At 36.8% G+C, this 18,114-nt stretch overlaps 2 protein-coding genes across 2 annotated transcripts; one reads left to right on the plus strand and one right to left on the minus strand.

The window, feature by feature from the left end:
• Nucleotides 1-3,162: 3,162 nt before the first annotated feature.
• LOC106298592 (ABC transporter G family member 41-like) lies at nt 3,163-10,191 on the minus strand. The gene is given in 27 exon segments (XM_013734729.1): nt 3,163-3,429; nt 3,638-3,892; nt 3,982-4,153; nt 4,249-4,476; nt 4,571-4,704; nt 4,788-4,871; nt 4,941-5,231; nt 5,325-5,633; nt 5,701-5,774; nt 5,870-5,971; nt 6,047-6,200; nt 6,288-6,391; nt 6,465-6,625; nt 6,712-7,025; nt 7,108-7,389; nt 7,457-7,758; nt 7,835-7,925; nt 8,002-8,055; nt 8,143-8,219; nt 8,299-8,458; nt 8,549-8,633; nt 8,773-8,846; nt 8,974-9,097; nt 9,176-9,461; nt 9,586-9,659; nt 9,756-9,933; nt 10,099-10,191. Coding segments are annotated over 25 exon segments (4,188 nt in total). The 5' UTR covers nt 9,590-9,659; nt 9,756-9,933; nt 10,099-10,191.
• A 4,689-nt stretch (nt 10,192-14,880) lies between these two features.
• Nucleotides 14,881-18,090, plus strand: LOC106299997 (formin-like protein 3). The gene is made up of 5 exons (XM_013736033.1): nt 14,881-15,198; nt 15,285-15,864; nt 16,038-16,491; nt 16,566-17,001; nt 17,102-18,090. The coding sequence occupies exons 1-5, from the start codon at nt 15,064-15,066 to the stop codon at nt 17,957-17,959; spliced, it is 2,463 nt and encodes an 820-aa protein (XP_013591487.1). The 5' UTR covers nt 14,881-15,063; the 3' UTR covers nt 17,960-18,090.
• The last annotated feature ends 24 nt before the right edge of the window (nt 18,091-18,114 follow it).

Genomic DNA, 18,114 nt, shown 5'->3' on the forward strand with positions numbered 1-18,114 from the left:
ATCTATTTAACTGTGATTTTTCTTGGCATAGAAAAAAAACTATGATTTTTCTCGATGTAAATTAATTTCTGTTGAGATTTGTTTGACTTAATCTTTTCTAAATATCGTTGATAATTATATTGATGTTTAACTATTTTTTATTATTAAGTTGTTAACAGAAACTAGGGATCTTCTTACACTTATATTTGAATATAAATAGTATATATATATATATATATATATATATATATATATATATATATATTACAATCGATTTGAAAGTATTAAATTGTTAGAAATTTAAATTGTTTTGTATTTATTCATTTCCTTGTGTCTAACAAATGTAAAATAATTTAACTCACAAATTGTTGCAAAGCGGATTGTAATATATATATATATACACAATTTAAGTTTTTATACAATTTTACCCTTTAAATAACTAATATTTAGATATCAGTTTGTTTGTATATGTAAATGTATAAATGTATTTATAAGCATGTGTATATTGTTTCTTAATAAAAAATTTAAAAGCTTTATATAGATTGTTCGATGCTTATTAACTAATACAACACTGTTATAAATATTTTATTATAATTTTATATGTATTTCTATTTGAATAACATAAAATATTAATCCTTATGCACTATATCTAACTTTTTTGTATTTACCAAATTTTTAGAATGAAAGTATTATTATATACTTATTTTATGCATATTTGTATTTAAATACTCTTATTTAATTCTTTTAAATGCATATCTAATATTTTTCTATGTATATTTAGGTCTAAATCATAATAAATATTTTTATGAAATTTAAATAATAGTAACTATCATTTTGTTAGATATAAGAAAAGGAGAATATATATATATATAAACAACTCTTTGATCTTACAGCCATTGGATCATGGAAAATCGATCTTCGTTAATCTAGTCATTCCAGTATAATTTTGTACCTGATCATGACGATTGTATCGATACTGCTTGTTTCTCACCGTTTCGACGCCATGAACCTCGCCGCAAACCTCCGCTCCACTTGTTGAAGCATTCATCGGATTCTAACTCGACATCACTTTGAAAGCTTCGATCATCTCCCGTACTTCTACATCGCGTCTCTCATTTTGCTCGATCTGAGATGCGATTGCCTTCTCCAATGCTTCGAATCTGTTCGCCAAAGCTCCTTCCAACTCTCTCGTCGCCGTTCCTTCTGATAACTGATAACGTTTGCGATCTTGTTTCCGCCATAGATTCCGATCAACACCACAATAACTCTGAGGACATGACGGCTATGATTCTACTGATAACAATAAACATACGTAGCTTATCATTATGAATCGACTCGACATTCACGAGAAACACCAAATCGTAGCTTAGTTGTAAAGACACCAAAAAGAACGATATTTTCCAATTATAAGTTCCAAACGAATTACAGAGATGAACCAAGTTCTTGAGAAAAATTACAACAACAATTTGATCTAGAAAATATCTACAAAACTCTGTTTTACACTCGTTACAACGAGAAGATGATCTCGACCAATGAAATGACGACACCTGTCAATTCCTTCTTCCGTTGCAACTAACTTGTAACAAACTCCCGCTTTCTTTATTATTCATCCACGTGTCAGAACTTTGGATGAACTAATGCGAATGGGTGTAAGCTTCGCTGGGTGTGATCCCACAAAGTTTTTTGAAAGGGTAGCGGGTGCATGAGGAGTCCCGGGAAGAGAGCGAAGCGTTGCTCCTGAGGTGTGCTCTCATTTCTATGTATCAGACCCACCCTCACGTGTCCTTTTATACAGCCTGTTCATGTAACTCGAGGGAAAATTCGTTCTCCCCTATATCCTCTGAATTTTTTTCTTTAAAGATAGTGTTGCTGTTTTTTTGGAAGCCTAGAGCATGTTTAATGGGGTTCTTAGGGTAGAGTTCTTATTGGAATATAAGAACCTGTCTCTTTACTTTTAACTAAAAAAACTAAGAACCGGTTCTTAAATAAGATATTTAACTATTTTTGAGATCAGGAATACATGTGTGTTGTCCAAAAAAAAAAAGAGAATACATGTGTGTATTTCCAAAACACCACTTTGAGCAGAAGCAACAAGAAAAGGAACAATGATGCAGAAAATTGCTGGGAGGGTAGGAATCATAAGAGCTCAGAAAGATGGAGGTGAAAACATTAATGATTTAAATGTTTGTATTATTAGTGTAAGTTAGAAACAATATTTACTTTATTTTATATTCATATTAGTGCATATACAAACCACACTGAGTCAATTTCATGTTTAGATTTCTAAGTTTTTTAGGAGGGTCTTTCGGTACATCCGTTCCTCGAACCCAAGACCTCACCCTTTTACATTGTAGTTGTAAATGTCCATCATCAATGTTGAGAGCTGAATGTAAGTCGGTATGTTGTCCATAGGATCATGACTTCAGAAACAGTCTTGGCCGGCTAAATCGATGATTTTTTTCTCAATATCACGATGGTGTGCACGATGCAAGTTCAGTTGCACTTCACACTGTCAATCTTCTGACCTCAACAATTAAAGTTGATACAGATCAGCCGTATCTAAGATTTTGTTTTCGAACTATTTCGCGAACAAAAGGTTATACACTGCAGGTATATGAAGGAAAACATGACTGAAAGTAGAAAGATTCTATTTATTTACCATACGGAACCTTAGCAACTTTCTACAAGGTTCGAGTGTTTTTACATAAGGTGTTCTTGATACCTTGTGTTTCCATGTCCATTAACTGTAGTCTCTATTACTCAGTTTTCGAGAGAAAGATTGTGTTAATCCTTTTCACCCTTTATGATACAGTATGGGAATAAAGGGTGGAGCTCTGAATGTCTCATTTACTTTATGTCTGACTAGATACTTTTAAGATATTCAGATTACCATGAGATTACATATTGTATTTCTTTGCTCTGTTTGTAAGTATTCATGGATCCTCACCTTCAATGAATATACACAGATTAATTCTCCATTTCCGACACCAGCAGAACAGGACCTCCTACCCGAAGGTCAAAATCCACTGGTTACACACAAAGCAGGACAGAGAATAAGATAAAATAATTGCTCCACCGAAAGATACTGTACAAGACGGCTTGAGATGTACAAGTAGAACCGTGTTAATGGATACCAAGACTTTTTAGGACCAGGGCTTTGCAAATAATTACAAAAAACTGAAACTATTTCTTTTGGAAATTGAGTTTGCTCATGAAGAAGGCAAAAAGAGAAGCCACGACAATGGGGAAAGCGATGAGGACAAACGCTACAAGAGCCAAGGAGTCATATCTGTAACCAAAGTAATCCTCCAGGAAAGCTGAAACTCTCTTCGTCTCACCAAATGCTATTATCTGTTTGTCAACATCTCCGTACTGAGAATTCAGCAAGCCTTCCAACACCCATGATGTGGGGCTCAAGTAGTACATCCATATCCACCATTTTGGGATTTTCTGTGGAAAAAGATTTACATTTTTCATGTTTACAAGTCTGAAACTTGATTTCAACCCAAGGCACCAGAATATCTTTCTTTATATATACAATTTCATTCAATGCAGAAACATTTTGTGCTATATATAAGACCTAAAGCAATGTCTATAAGAACACATACTTCATATCTTGGTTATTTGTGAAAATGGCATGAGAGAGAAGGGGGCTTACCTTTTTCGGAATGGTAAAGCCAGCAAACAGATTTACCATGGAGAAAAAAGTCGTCCTTAGAGTCAACGCCATGTGGATGTTAGGCGTCAAAGCGACCATAAGCATGCCACAGTAGTTGAAGATAAGCAACGAGCAAAAAGTGCTGTACCAGCTCCAAAACATTTTGTAGACTGACATATGGTAACCGATCATTGGATATACGATTATAGTACATAGAAGGGACTGGAGAAATGAGTATGGAATCTCAACAAGGACCTGCAAAGCCATACAAGGATTCAACTCTGGATGCTATCCTACAAAAGTATTGGCATCTAATAATAGGAGTGAAAGCAAGATCTATTAACCTGAGAAAATGAGTATGCCCATGAGGAATACATCCGAGCAAACCTTTCACGGTAGAAAACGTTGCGTTCGGTTGCAATGAAGTTCATCACTGTTGCACAGTTGTTTATACCCGAGAAGATTACTAGAGTGTACATTGAGCCAAATATGCTGAAAAGATCTTGCTGATTATTTCTGCAGAGTAAAAAAGAAACACAGACTGATTAACTTGATTTTTTGGTGGAGACTCGCAACACAATTATATTTCAAAATAGGGAACAGAGACTTACATGTCCTTAGCTTTTTGCCAGAAGAGAAGGCCACATAACGTAGAGTTGAGAAACATGAAGACTATGCGAGTGAGATTGTGAGAAGGGTTTCTCCAATACGAGCAATGTTGTTTCCAAAGGCAAGCCTTTAGTTGCCCCCAACCTGTTTGCGAAAAACGCGAAGGAAAGCTTAAAGCGTCTGATCCCACAGACGCAGAACTCAGTTGCTCAACCATCAGTTTGTTCTCCCTGCAAGAAAAGACCGAACAAAACAACTCTCAGAACAATAGTTTTTACCGACGGATGCAAAAACCATTATGAGGATTGCTGCACAAAGACTCACTTGTACAGAGTTGAATCCTTGTATGCTTGTGCAAAATCCATTCCAAGTTGTTCCTCTGTATATTTACTAGTAATATCTAACATCCAGGTGGCTGGATTACAATTCTTTTGGATCTTTGGAACCCCAGGAATTCTCTATTGATAAAATAGTTACTCTAAAAAAAGTTATTTCGTGAAAAAAAAAAATAGCCGAGGATGAAAGCAGTCCAGAAACTGACCTCAAAGTAGTCTATAACTTTACTTGAATGTCTTCCAAGAGGGCCATAGTAGACAAGCTGTCCCCCGTTTTTCATTAGGATCAGCTGCAATTACAGGAATAAGAAGCTGCAGAGGAAGTTTAGAGTATGAGGTTAGAATCAACTGTGTTTTACCTCATCAAATGTCTCGAAGATATCTATGCTCGGCTGGTGGATCGTGCAAACAACCGTTCTCCCAGTCTCAGAAACATTTTTCACAGCCCTCATAACAATGGCAGCGGCTCTTGCGTCTAGCCCTGTGGTAGGTTCATCCATAAATATGATGGAAGGGTTAGCAACAAGCTCCACAGCTATAGTCAGCCTTTTGCGTTGTTCTGTGGATAAACCACTAACTCCTGGAAGTCCCACCATGGAATATTTAATATCCTCAAGCTCAACTGTCTCAAGAACTTCTTTGACGAGTTCCTGAAGCCACATTCAGAGTATATATATATAGTCAGATTAAAATGCTGCCAGTGCCTTGTTGTGGACTCTTTTTTGGAGAATGTGACTACTTACATTCTTGATCTTTGAATCGATGTTATAGGGAAGTCGAAGCCAAGCAGAGTATTTCAAAGACTCTTCCACTGTTATATTAGGAGAATGAATATCAAACTGTTCACAGTAACCTGATACTCGTGCAAAAGTGTCTTGAACCTTAGGATACCCTCCAACTCGGATCTCTCCTTTGATGTCACCACGTGTTTTCCTTCCAGAAAGGACATCAAGAAGAGTCGTTTTACCAGCTCCACTGACACCCATCAGAGATGTAAGAACTCCGGGCTTCAATGCGCCTGTCACATCCCAGAGAAGCTGCCGCTTCTTTCCCTAAGAGGGACATGAGTTACATGTGTAAGCTTGTGCTCTGCTTGAGAAAATATAAGTATAATTTTACCTGAGGAGTCTCAATATGATACTGCACGTTTTGAAATGTGACATTGAGGGGCTTGAAAGGCAAGATGATTTTTCCTGTCAAAATGGACCAAAAGATATTAAAATATATCTGTCAGTCAATGGCTAGTTAAAACTGAAGAAGAGGGACTAGACTATAAGAAAAAAGATACCTGTTTTAGCTCGGGACGTACTTTCCGGACAGGGCTTAAAATCTTCTTCTGAGGGCTGAATATTCTTCCCATGAGAGACAATAGCACGGGATCTTTGTGGATCTTAACATGCAAGAGATGTTCTTGTCAAAGTTATAATTGAATAACCAGTTATAAAGTCATTTGTGGTGAACTTACTATTCCGATATGTCAAAGCCAATGCGTAGAGGACATTGAAGAAGAATATAAACCCGATTAAAGCCCCAAAACCTATCCAATAAGAGTCCCTTCCGAAATTTAGTCCACGTACATCCAACACTTGTTCCCCGGCCGTAGTGTTGCTAGAGATTAACTATTGCAAAAGATGAAGCAGATCAATAAAACTAGAGTTGCTAGAAGAAAAAAATGTGAAAGACTTCTGAAGTATTATAATATTTACCTTTCTCCACCGTGGCGCGTTAAATTCATTTGCAGTTAGACCAATCTCAGCATATGACAATGGAGAAATCCAAAATCCCCATTCCAGTCAAGCAGGCATGGACGCTGAAATATACAACCTTTTTTTGGTAAACTAATCCTCACTAAGTGCATGGTTATAATCAACACTGAAACTTACATTTTGGAATAACGAAGCCTCCGAATGATGAGAGAACCAATACTGAGATAGCTCCGATGATTGAGGAAGCAACAAACGTCCGAAAGATTGCTGCTATGGCGCGAAACATTGATACACACGAAATGTTGAATGTAAATAAGATAAGGAACTGTCGAAAGAACCTGAAGGAAAGTAACACTTACCGTGAGAAGCAGTTTCACTCTGAGTTTTGGATTTAGTTTTAAAAAAATAAAATAAAGTTACCTACCTTCCGACCTCGGGGCTGTAACCAATGGCATAATATGTGAGTAATGTCCAAAGGAACGAGTCAAAAACCGAAAGAGGTATCTTTAAGACAATTGAAGGGATTGCATATGCCCAAGCAGGATAGAAGTATAAATCTTTTTGTTTGCAGAACACTCCCATTCTAGAGAGAGTCAAAGTGAGCTCTGGAAGCCCATCAGCAAGAAGTCTAAACAGAGCAGTGAAGAGAGAACCCATAAGATAGTTCCCATGACGAGCATCCGTCGTAGCTCCAGCTTGTAGAAAAACGGTCATTGTTACTAGCGCATTGAAAACTAACTGCAGAAAAAAGAAAGAAGGGGTTGAGCATAGAATGGTAAATGATGATGGAACCTTCTTTACAGAGTAGAAGGAACGTTACCAGTCCAGATTTGAATAAGTAAATGAAAGAGTTGCGTTTCATCAAAAGATATTCTCTCCTAGAGCAAGCTTTAAGCATCTCCCATTTACCCAATGAGTATTTTCTAAAACATAAACCATCCTTGCGAGACTGAGACTTTTGAAACGGCTTGGAGAGTTCTTCCTTTACCAAAACCCCAAGATTTGATTCTTGAAACTTGTCGATGAATGAATCAACAGATATATAACTGTAGGGCTTGTCTCTAAGGCACCAATATTGTTCTTGATCTTTTTTAGACATAACCTGTTGCAGCAGAATCATGTAAATGGTTAAGGTTCTCCACCAGATATGGTCAATTTTAGTCCCATACCTCTTGGAGGAAGTCAGCAACGCCTTTCCTCTCTGGACACTTAAATCCAAAATCTTCAAAGAATCTGCAGATATCAGCTCGAGGAGCATGGTAAATTATCTTTCCTTCGCCCATCAGAATCACATCGTCGAAAAGCTCAAACGTTTCTGGTGCAGGCTGAAGAAGTGAAACCAATATGGTGGCTCCAGCTATATGCGCCAACTGCTGGAGACATGACACTATCTGGAACGTAGTTGAGCTGTCCAAACCATTCGATATTTCATCCATGAACAGAGTCGTAGCTGGACCCACAACCAGTTCTCCTACAGTAGCCACGACATAGATATTTTAATAGCTCTGTTCAGACGACTGTGAATGGCTGTAGGAAAAGGAAATTACCTGTTGTCAACCTCCTCTTTTGGCCACCAGATATTCCAGGCCTCGAGGCATCTCCAACTCGTGTATCTGCACAGATATCGAGTCCCAGGATCTGAAAGATTGATTCGTGAGATTATGTTAAATGTGGAATAGGGATAAATGGTCAGAAACTTAAGTAAGCAGCATACCTTTAAGATATAGTCAGTTTGCATATTGTTTTTCAAACCTATAACAGATATTGCCTGTCACAGTAAAGATAAAAGAGCAAATTGAGGTTTCTTTACGTTTTCAAAGTGTTTCAAAAAGAATTGCAATCTTTCATTAGATACCTTCATGTAAGCATCTATATCAGGATCTGGAACAATTTCTCGGACTTTCTCCCTTCTACTGATCTCCTTGATAATTTCTGTTGAATCAACCATGGCTTGTTAATGAAAAAACTGAGTCCAGCGAATTAGGAAAAATAGAAGAAATTTGGTCCTCACCCATTCGGCTTCCGATGCCCAGGCAACACGCAGAGAAGTCGAGCGTCTCTCTCACACTCATCTCTGGAATATGCAGATCGTTTTGACTTATATAACTCGACGTTTTCTCTGGAATAAACTCTGAAAGTAAGCAACCATTGTAACTTACTTCTCCTCCAACCTGTAAAGTGAAGACAACCACTTGTGATCTCCGATAACACTATAAGAGGTTTTGTTCAGAAGGCTTATGTATTTACTTCTTTAGTCAGACCTTTACTGAAGGGGCAAGTCGTCCAGAAAGTGCCTGTAACAGAGTGGTTTTGCCACAACCAGGAGGACCGAGCAACAATGTCATTCTGAGAGAAAGACCAATCCATCTTTTAAACTCGGTGATAAAAACAAGAAAAGAAACACTACACAAGATAGCGAATCACCCTTCATTTCTTATTCCTTGCAACATAAGTTATTAGGAAACTGCCTCTTGAATAAATTTACCTTCCAGGCCTTACGATACCGCTCAAGCCTTTTAAGATGCTTATCTTGGTTTCTTTCTTTGAACAGATGAACTCCTGTAAAACAACCATCAAGTGTTTTTGAATTAGCCACACAGAGAAACAACCTTCCGTAAAGAACATGGAAACGGCAACAGCCCTCCACTTCCAGATCGATGTAGCAAACACATTTAATGTTACTTACAGATAGTATGCCTTTGACAGTATTCCAAAGAGTGGGGATAGGCTTTCCGTGAACAACTTCACATTCCGCTTCAACAGAAAGGTCTCTGAACCTCACTTCCACCGTTGGTAACTCTATACCAACCCTACAGTTACAACGGAATAAAAGGTTGTGATATAAAAACACATTATTAACATAAACAGATAACTAGAACATGGCTTACTCATCAATTCTCTTCCTTATCTTTCTGAGTAAATGGAGGTTATCAGCCTGGATTTGTTTGACAAGCTTTTCAATCAGCAAATGTCTCTCAGCAGCCTCAAGTTTAGTAACATCAATTACTCTCCCTTTATCCGAAGCTTCATCTCTTCTCTGAAACAGAGCAGTAGTAATCCTTTTATACGTAGGTAATCTCTCAACTGTAGCCCACTGCGACCGAAGCTCCTCCTTGTCATCGCCAGAAGCAAACTCTGCTTGTAAAGACTGTGCCTTTTCATCATCATCTGCACCTGTTTGAGCCATTGTCAAGCAAAAGATACTTAAAAAACAAGGAGAAGCAAACTTCAGATGAAGAAGAAGCTGCTATAGTCAGAATCTTTGAATATATATATAACTTTAACAAAACTCACGTACACATTACTCGAGCTGCACGTGTGAATACGTGATCTCATCCATAGAATCCGGTCTTGTACAGAGAAATAAAAAAACTGCACAAAAGAATGAATAAACTAATAAACGTCTGCTAAGCGTTGAAAACTCTGATTAAAAGTAAAGAAAATGGAATCAAAATAAGATCTTTTCACCAATAGTGTGCGAACAGATTCAGGGTATTCATACTTCCATACAGCTCTCTGAGGCATTCCATCGAACGCATTGGCCACGTTTTGTTTTGAATCAATGATACGACTTGGTGGGAAACTTCTATTTCCCAAGATTTCTTCAAAGTAATAGTTTTTTGCTGATCGAGTCGAATCAAATCTCCTGTCAGAGACACGAATTGAAGATGAGTGAAAAAAAAAAAACACATGCAAATTTCTTTAACATCACGTCCTCTCTACAGAGATCATCATTATCACAAAATAATTAAGGTTCATGTCAGAGATTAATGAGATAGGTTTTAATTGTAATTCAACGAGAAACTATTACCTTGCATTGCAATTAACAGAAAGGAACAGTTGGATCATTGGCCAACGCCTTTCTCTGTTATTCCCCAGACCCTGACATTATCAAAATTCGTGATGGCTACATTAAGTTTTCAACTGATTTCTTTTGTTTTTTTTTTCCTTGATAACAGGAAAATTTTCTTAGGGAAATTGGATCATATGACCGTGAAAAAAATCCTAATTCACCTATTAGCCGTTTTATCTAACAGACCTATACATATTAATAATGTAATACCCTTTCTCTCAACCGGCGCAACCTGCTAAAAAAAATTAAAAATATTAATTATTAATCACACAAAAACAAATCGTGGTCTACTCGATTTCACATCTTTCTCTCCACAGCGTCGCATCCGCCTGCTTTTGTCATCTCCTTCTTACTCCCATTCCAATTGTGTACTTTCTCCACTTGTGCCATCATCCGACATCGGACGGCATTAAAGTTGTAGCAGCGGTTAGTAACGGAACCTTCCTCTCCAACTTCACCAAGTTGATTCTTCTCAGATCTCTTTCATATCGGCGATTACGGTGAGTTCTGTTGCAATATTGTAAGTTCTCTATTTTGTGCCATAGATTCTATTATTTCTATGTTAGCTCTCCTATTTGGAATAGATTCGGACCTACTGTATTCTAAGTTGATAAATCTAACTTATCGTTTATGTTGCATGCCCGATCTGGTAAGCTGAGGTAAACAAATTGATTTAGGGTTGAAATTTTCTCACTGCAAAGGGGGGATCGTGATTTTGGAATGAAAAGTCCCTTTTGGAATAAAATAAGTATAGTTTTGTGTGAAATAGAATATCTTATGGAACATGTGCTATTTGAAATGGAAAATTTTAGTTTTAGAGATTGGTTATGTGCCATTCCATTCCTCTGCTATTTCTGAAGAATCACATCATAACTAATATACTATTCACTTTCCATTCCATCAGACCATCTGTTCCACTCCATATCTATAAATTATATATTATATTAGATGGTTCAATTCTAATTGCACATGTTACTTCTTTACTCGCATAGGCTATTTGGAATTGACACAACTAAACATTTAACTTAAGCATAAAGTAATGCATATACTAGTAGCATATCTCATATGCTGTCATTTTCTTCCAACTTGTAAACTAATGTGTGTCTTCATTTTCATTTTGTATTTCAGGTTTGTCATGGATGAATTGGAAGGGTAATAGTACTTCTATACTATTTTATGAAATGGAACATATTATTTTTCTTTCAAATTTGGCTCTTCACTTATTTGCCATATTTATTAACATATAATGTACTATATAGTAAGTTATATTTCATTTGATGCTTGAAAGAGAGGGTTCAATCTTGTTTGTTGTTGTTTCATGTTCTATTGAATGAGTTTTGTATTGGTGTTTATATGTGGTTTATATTAGTATGTATATGATTTTGTAAAGAGAAATAATATATTGAACGTAAATGGAATAAAATTTATTATTATATCAAATAAAACAGAATACAATGTGACGTTGAATGGGAATGATACATATATGATGTTATCTCTTCCACCTCTTTTCTCTAATGCCGTTAATCTTCGTTTCTTTCGGCACAACGATCTGAATTTGGTGTAAGCATTACCTCTATCCCTACAATCATAGACACTTCAAAATTTGAACAATATATATATGTAATGTGCTATATCGTTTGTCACATTTTCTATTCTATAGGCTCATGTAGAATGGAAATGCATGTTACTTGGGGGTTTAGTTTATGAAAGATTGGGGTTGACATTGGATTAGGGTTTATATTTCTATATAGGGTTTAGTGATTAGTGGCTAGGGTTTAGTTTATGGAAGATTGAAGTTGACATTGGATTAGGGTTTATATTTTTATGTAGGGTTTAGTGATAGTTGATATGGTTTAGTTTATGTACGATTGGAGTTGGCATTGGGGCAAGCATTACCACCTTCCATGAAGGCATGACCATATCAGCATTTGAAAAATATGTTAAGATGATCTTTAGATTGCAACTACATTTTTACCATTTCTATTCTATATGCCTCATGTAGAATGGTAATGCATCTTACTGGCCTTTTAAAATTTAGGTTTAGTTTATGAAATATTGGGGTTAACATTGGTTAAAGTTTAAATTTTGATATTTGGGTTTAGGGTTCATATTTGGGTTAAGTTTAGGGTTTATGGTTTAGGATTTAGGGGTTGAGGTGTGATTAGGATTGGGTTAGTATTTAGGGGTTTAGGATTTATATTTGGGAAAGAGTTGAGTGATTGGAGTTTAAGGTTTAGTATTTAGAAGGTGAAGGAGTATGGTTGAGGTCAGTAATAACTTCTTTCATGCAATTACAGATATTTTATAATTTCACAAATATGTACTATGTTATTTTTTTGTTCAATTCTATTTGGATTTTGTACTTATATTTGGAGTTATGATTTATATTTGGGTTTATGGTTTAGATTTGGGTTTAGGGTTTACTGATTAGAGTTTAGAGTTTAGCATAGAAGTTGGGTGGGATTGGAATAAGTTTTAATATCTAAGGATTGGATTTGAGATATGTTTATATTTAAGGGTTGTAGATAAAGTTACAATTTTATACTATTTTATATAGAATAGAATTCGGTGGATATGTATGTGGTCAATAAAAGTATATGTGGATGACTCTTCTTTCTAGTGGCCACGTTATTTTTTTCCACCTTTTTACCTGGTACCTGCAAAAATAAAGGATAAAACCGGGCAGTTTATGATATAAATTTTAGATACTAGATTATGTGAAAATCAAAGTTAGTTACTTAATTTAAATGCAATATATGGCTAATTCACAAATTAATCCATTTTCTTATAATGTTCTACCTTTTTTGTACACAAGTCCTATTAGAAGGGTTCTAAGCTTGAAATGAAAAAAAAAAAAAAAACAGTGCAGATCTAGCCTATTTAGCAGATCTAGCAAAACAAAATTGGTTCAAGCTGTATAAAGTTGACAGCGCAAATACTCTCCCTAATTTTCCTTTTTTATTTAACATTTATTTGAATCACAAAAATTATTAAAAGACCACCAACCAAATGAAACCTAGTTAATTACTCCCTTTTCTATCACAATAAATGAGGTTTAATGTTTTTGCACGCCGATTTAAAAATTACAAAATTTTATTTAATTTTTTTCGTTTATATAAAAACAACAATAAATACAAATAATTCAACCAATAAAAAATCATACTGCAGAATACAAATAGTCAAAAACATAAAATTGCATTTACTTTTTACATGGAAACTTGAAAACATCACATAAAATGAAACAGATTTTTTTTCTCATAAAACACCACTTAAAATGATACGGAGGGAGTACACTAACAAATAATTAGCGTAATACTTCTAAATAACCAAACAAGTTTAGGATTTTGTTTCTTCAATTTTTTTTTGTATTTTATCAGTATTATTAAGTTTTACTAAGTTTTCATATTGTTTCAAAGAATAGATGCAACTAATTGTGGTGTTTCCTTCTGGTTCCCGAACTTAATATTTAGAGCTTTCACATACCCACGGAATCAAAATAGCAATTTCAAAATAGTTATGGTGTGATGCTCAATGAACTAAATCTTTCACAACTTCTTTACTTGGAATGAGCAAAAGACAAACATACTAACCAAAATTTTGGGAAGAATCAAGTATAAAGAAATGTGAGACCTCATCGGCGCTCATGATGTAGAATAAAATAAAACAGATTTTTTTTCATAAAACACCACTTAAAGTGATACGGAGGGAGTACACTAACAAATAATTAGCGTAATACTTCTAAATAACCAAACAAGTTTAGGATTTTGTTTCTTCAATTTTTTTTTGTATTTTATCAGTATTATTAAGTTTTACTAAGTTTTCATATTGTTTCAAAGAATAGATGCAACTAATTGTGGTGTTTCCTTCTGGTTCCCGAACTTAATATTTAGAGCTTTCACATGCCCACGGTATCAAAATAACAATTTCAAAATAGTTATGGTGTGATGCTCAATGAACTAAATCTTTCACAACTTCTTTACTTGGAATGAGCAAAAGACAAACATACTAACCAAAATTTTGGGAAGAATCAAGTATAAAGAAATATGAGACCTCATCGGCGCTCATGATGTAGAAGAGAAAGACTACAAATTTAAAGAGAAGAATGTTGAAATAAGCTTGAAGATAGTCTGAGGAAGAAGCTATCCTAATCCTAAGTGAGTTTGGTGATCAAGGAGATAAAAGTCAATTGTGTTTAGGAGTTATCTAAACATACGTGATTACTAATAGGATTAGGATAATATGCTGTTATATATATAGAGAAATCGAGAGATGATATCTGTGTGAGTTTTGATATCGAGAACTTAAGTTTTGTGTAATTTTTTTAAGCAATAAGAAGAGCAAATTCTTATTATCTTTGAGGTTCATACAAACGTTAGATAATATAATATTGACTATTATACAATTGACATGTGCATGGGTGGTAAAAGATTTTAAATTTTTGATAAAATCTTCTAAAAAGATGATTTTCGTTCTATTTTCTTGAAAATTTGGTTAAGTCTCTCAAACACATCATTTGGATGAAATCTTACAATTTTAATTTATCATATAGCATATAAAAACAAAAAAAAATGTTAATGAAAAAGACAGGTAAATGAATTAACTATCTTCGTTTCTGTCACTCTTACAGGAGGACACAACATCTAAAAACAACTACCTTCAAAAAAAAAAAAAAAAGAAGCCTAAAACAGAGCTTTTCTTTTCGTTGTTTTTAAAAGAAACCACATTTTTAGTTGTCTTCCTGTTTTAGACAACATTTTCCGCGTGTGGTTGGGATTGTTCGGCGCCGTAAAAAAGCGTTCGGACGTGGTCGGAGCTTCTCTGCATGGCGGTTTGCTTCCGAGGGAGTACGGCAAAGATATCTACCGTCGTTGTTCTTCCCTCATCCAACTCTCGGCGTTTCCGTGACATGAGAAACGGAGGTTAATGGGGAGATTAACAAAAGCTTTTCTGGCCATCTTTCTCGTTGTTCTTGTTTGCGTCTCCGTTGAGATTATCGCTCGTGACGGTGCCAATCGCTTACGATCCTCTGTTTCCGAGGAGGCTCATGGCGTCGACATGGTAAATTCATTCTCCTTGTTTCGTTGGTCAAATCGTGATTAAGGTTTAGGTTTTGTGTTTCTTGACGAACATCTCATTTCTGATAGGCAGAGCAAACAAAGATACATTGTCGAAAAGAACTCAAAGATGAGAACAAAGACTGTCTTGTCTACATCTCTCGCGAAGCAGCAGCAGCAAATGGGTACCTAAAGCTATCCGTCTTAACCGGTTATCGGCATTGGTTTGGACCTCTCCTTGATTCTACTACAAGCTATCCAAGAAGAAAGCTGATCAGTAAGAAAAAGAAGTTCACAGTATCTGCTCCAAACTTCGCCCTTGGTCCTGCACCACGTCTCACTCCGGGTCCCGCTCCAACCTCTCGAAATTATGACCGTGCACCTTCAACCTCTCCATCTCAACCTTCTTCACATTCGCCACCCGATGAATCAAACTCTGCTCCGGTTAAGAGAAAACCGAGCGTTGTTGCTCCTAGTCCAAGTGTTGTTCTATCACCGGCGAAGAAATATGATATTTTGATGGAACTTATCATTGCTGTTGCTTCAACAGCTGTATTAACCTTCTTTCTAGTTGCATTGCTCTTCCTATGTTGCTTCAGACGCAACCGCGGTCCTAGAGATGGACCAAGAGACGAAGGACAGTTTCTACATCTAGTTGATTTATCACCTGGTAACGATGCTTTCTTTTAATCGAAACGGTTCATGTTTTGATCTTTCAACAACTATAAACTCATAGTTGGACAAAGCCGAATGAAACATTAGCCTCACCCTCCTAATTTTTTTTTTGAAGAAAATTACATAGACATAGACCTCCAACTATAACTCTTGTGTTTGCTCTTTCAGGATCAAATGAGACATCTCCCGCAGTCGCAAACCCAAGCAGAAGATTTTTCAGTGCTAGTTCCAAAAAGAAATCGTTTCTTTCTAGAATGTCTCTAAAGAGAACTACTGGTCATGATCAGTTATCAACAGCTCAAGCGTCCACATCCTCAGGACATCCTCCTCCATTAAAGCTTCCCCCGGGAAGAACAGCAGCTCCTCCTCCTCCTGCACCTCCACAGCCGCCGCCACCTCCTAAATCAAAGCCTCCTCCACCACCTAAACTTGTTCGTCCTCCACCTGCACCACCTAAAGGTGCGGCTGGAAAGCGCCAAGGTCATAGTTCCTCTGGAGATGCTTCTGATGTTGATTCTGAGACCGGAGCTGCAAAGACAAAACTAAAACCGTTTTTCTGGGATAAAATGGCTAACCCTGACCAGAAAATGGTTTGGCATGAGATCAGCGCCGGCTCATTCCAGTTAGTTAAAACATCTTGTGTAAGCTTTTGTTTCCTGGGGCTTTACCTAACTTGCCTGCCTTGTTCTTTTGTAGGTTCAACGAAGAGGCGATGGAGTCACTGTTTGGTTACAATGATGGGAACAAAAACAAGAGTGGTCAAAGAGGAGAATCATCTAGAGACTCTCCTGTCCAGTATATACAGATCATTGATCCAAGGAAAGCTCAGAACTTATCTATTCTTCTCCGAGCTTTGAATGTAACAACCGAGGAAGTGGTCGAGGCCATTAAAGAAGGTAATGAGCTCCCGGTGGAGCTCCTCCAAACGTTGCTGAAGATGGCTCCAACTACAGAAGAGGAACTCAAACTTAGACTATACTCAGGAGATGTTAACCTTCTTGGCCCTGCAGAGAGGTTTTTGAAGATTCTTGTTGATATACCTTTTGCATTCAAACGTATAGAGTCTCTTCTGTTCATGATCTCACTTCAGGAAGAAGTCTCTGGCATCAAAGAATCACTCTCTACTCTCGAGGTAACTAGTCTACACTAATAAACACACCAATTATACACCTGAATCTACTACTACACATAACTTATCTCCCCCTCCATGTGTTGTGTCTTTGCTGCCTCAGGTGGCTTGCAAGAAACTGAGGAACAGCAGACTGTTCCTGAAACTACTAGAGGCAGTTCTCAAGACAGGAAACCGAATGAATGTCGGAACCTTCCGTGGTGACGCACAAGCTTTCAAACTAGACACGCTCTTGAAACTATCTGACGTCAAAGGAACAGATGGTAAAACCACACTCTTGAACTTCGTTGTCCTTGAGATCATTCGTTCCGAAGGAGTTCGTGCTCTCCGCCTCCAAAGCAAAAGCTTCTCGAGCGTTAGAACAGAGGAGGACACCAACAACAACAGCACAGACTCAAGTCCACAATCAGTGGAGCGTTACCGAAGCACGGGACTCCAAGTGGTTTCGGGATTAACAACAGAGCTTGAAGATGTCAAGAGAGCAGCGGTCATAGACGCTGATGGATTAGCTGCGACGCTGACGAATCTAAGCGGCTCGCTGACGAACGCGAGGGAGTTTTTGAAGTCGATGGAGGAAGAGAGCGACTTCGAGAAAGCTTTAGCTGGGTTTATAGAACGTGCGGATGCTGACATAAAATGGATGAAGGAAGAAGAAGAGAGGATCATGGCGTTGGTCAAAAGCTCTGCCGATTATTTCCATGGCAAGTCTGCTAAGAACGAAGGGTTGCGTTTGTTTGCTATAGTGCGTGATTTCTTGATCATGTTGGAGAAAGTTTGTAGACAAATTAAGGAAACTACGACATCAGCTACGAAGACAAGGACTCATTCGGGCAAGAAAGAAACTCAAGTGATGATGATGCAGGATAGTAATCAACCGTCGACGGATAACATTCAACATCGTTTGTTTCCGGCGATTGCTGAACGGAGAGATGACAGTTCCGATGATTCAGACGATGAGTAGTTCTTCATCTTCTTAGTTGTTTTATGACTTTTATCTTCCGGCTAAACTTACTGTAATACACGCTGTTTGGTCATAGCAAATTATTCACACCAAACTGTAACAATATTATAATATACTTATATGCATCTATTTTATAGTTGTATTATGTATATTCC

This window comes from Brassica oleracea, chromosome C6, assembly GCF_000695525.1.
Source record: "Brassica oleracea var. oleracea cultivar TO1000 chromosome C6, BOL, whole genome shotgun sequence".
In the NCBI taxonomy this organism is placed as follows: domain Eukaryota; kingdom Viridiplantae; phylum Streptophyta; class Magnoliopsida; order Brassicales; family Brassicaceae; genus Brassica; species Brassica oleracea.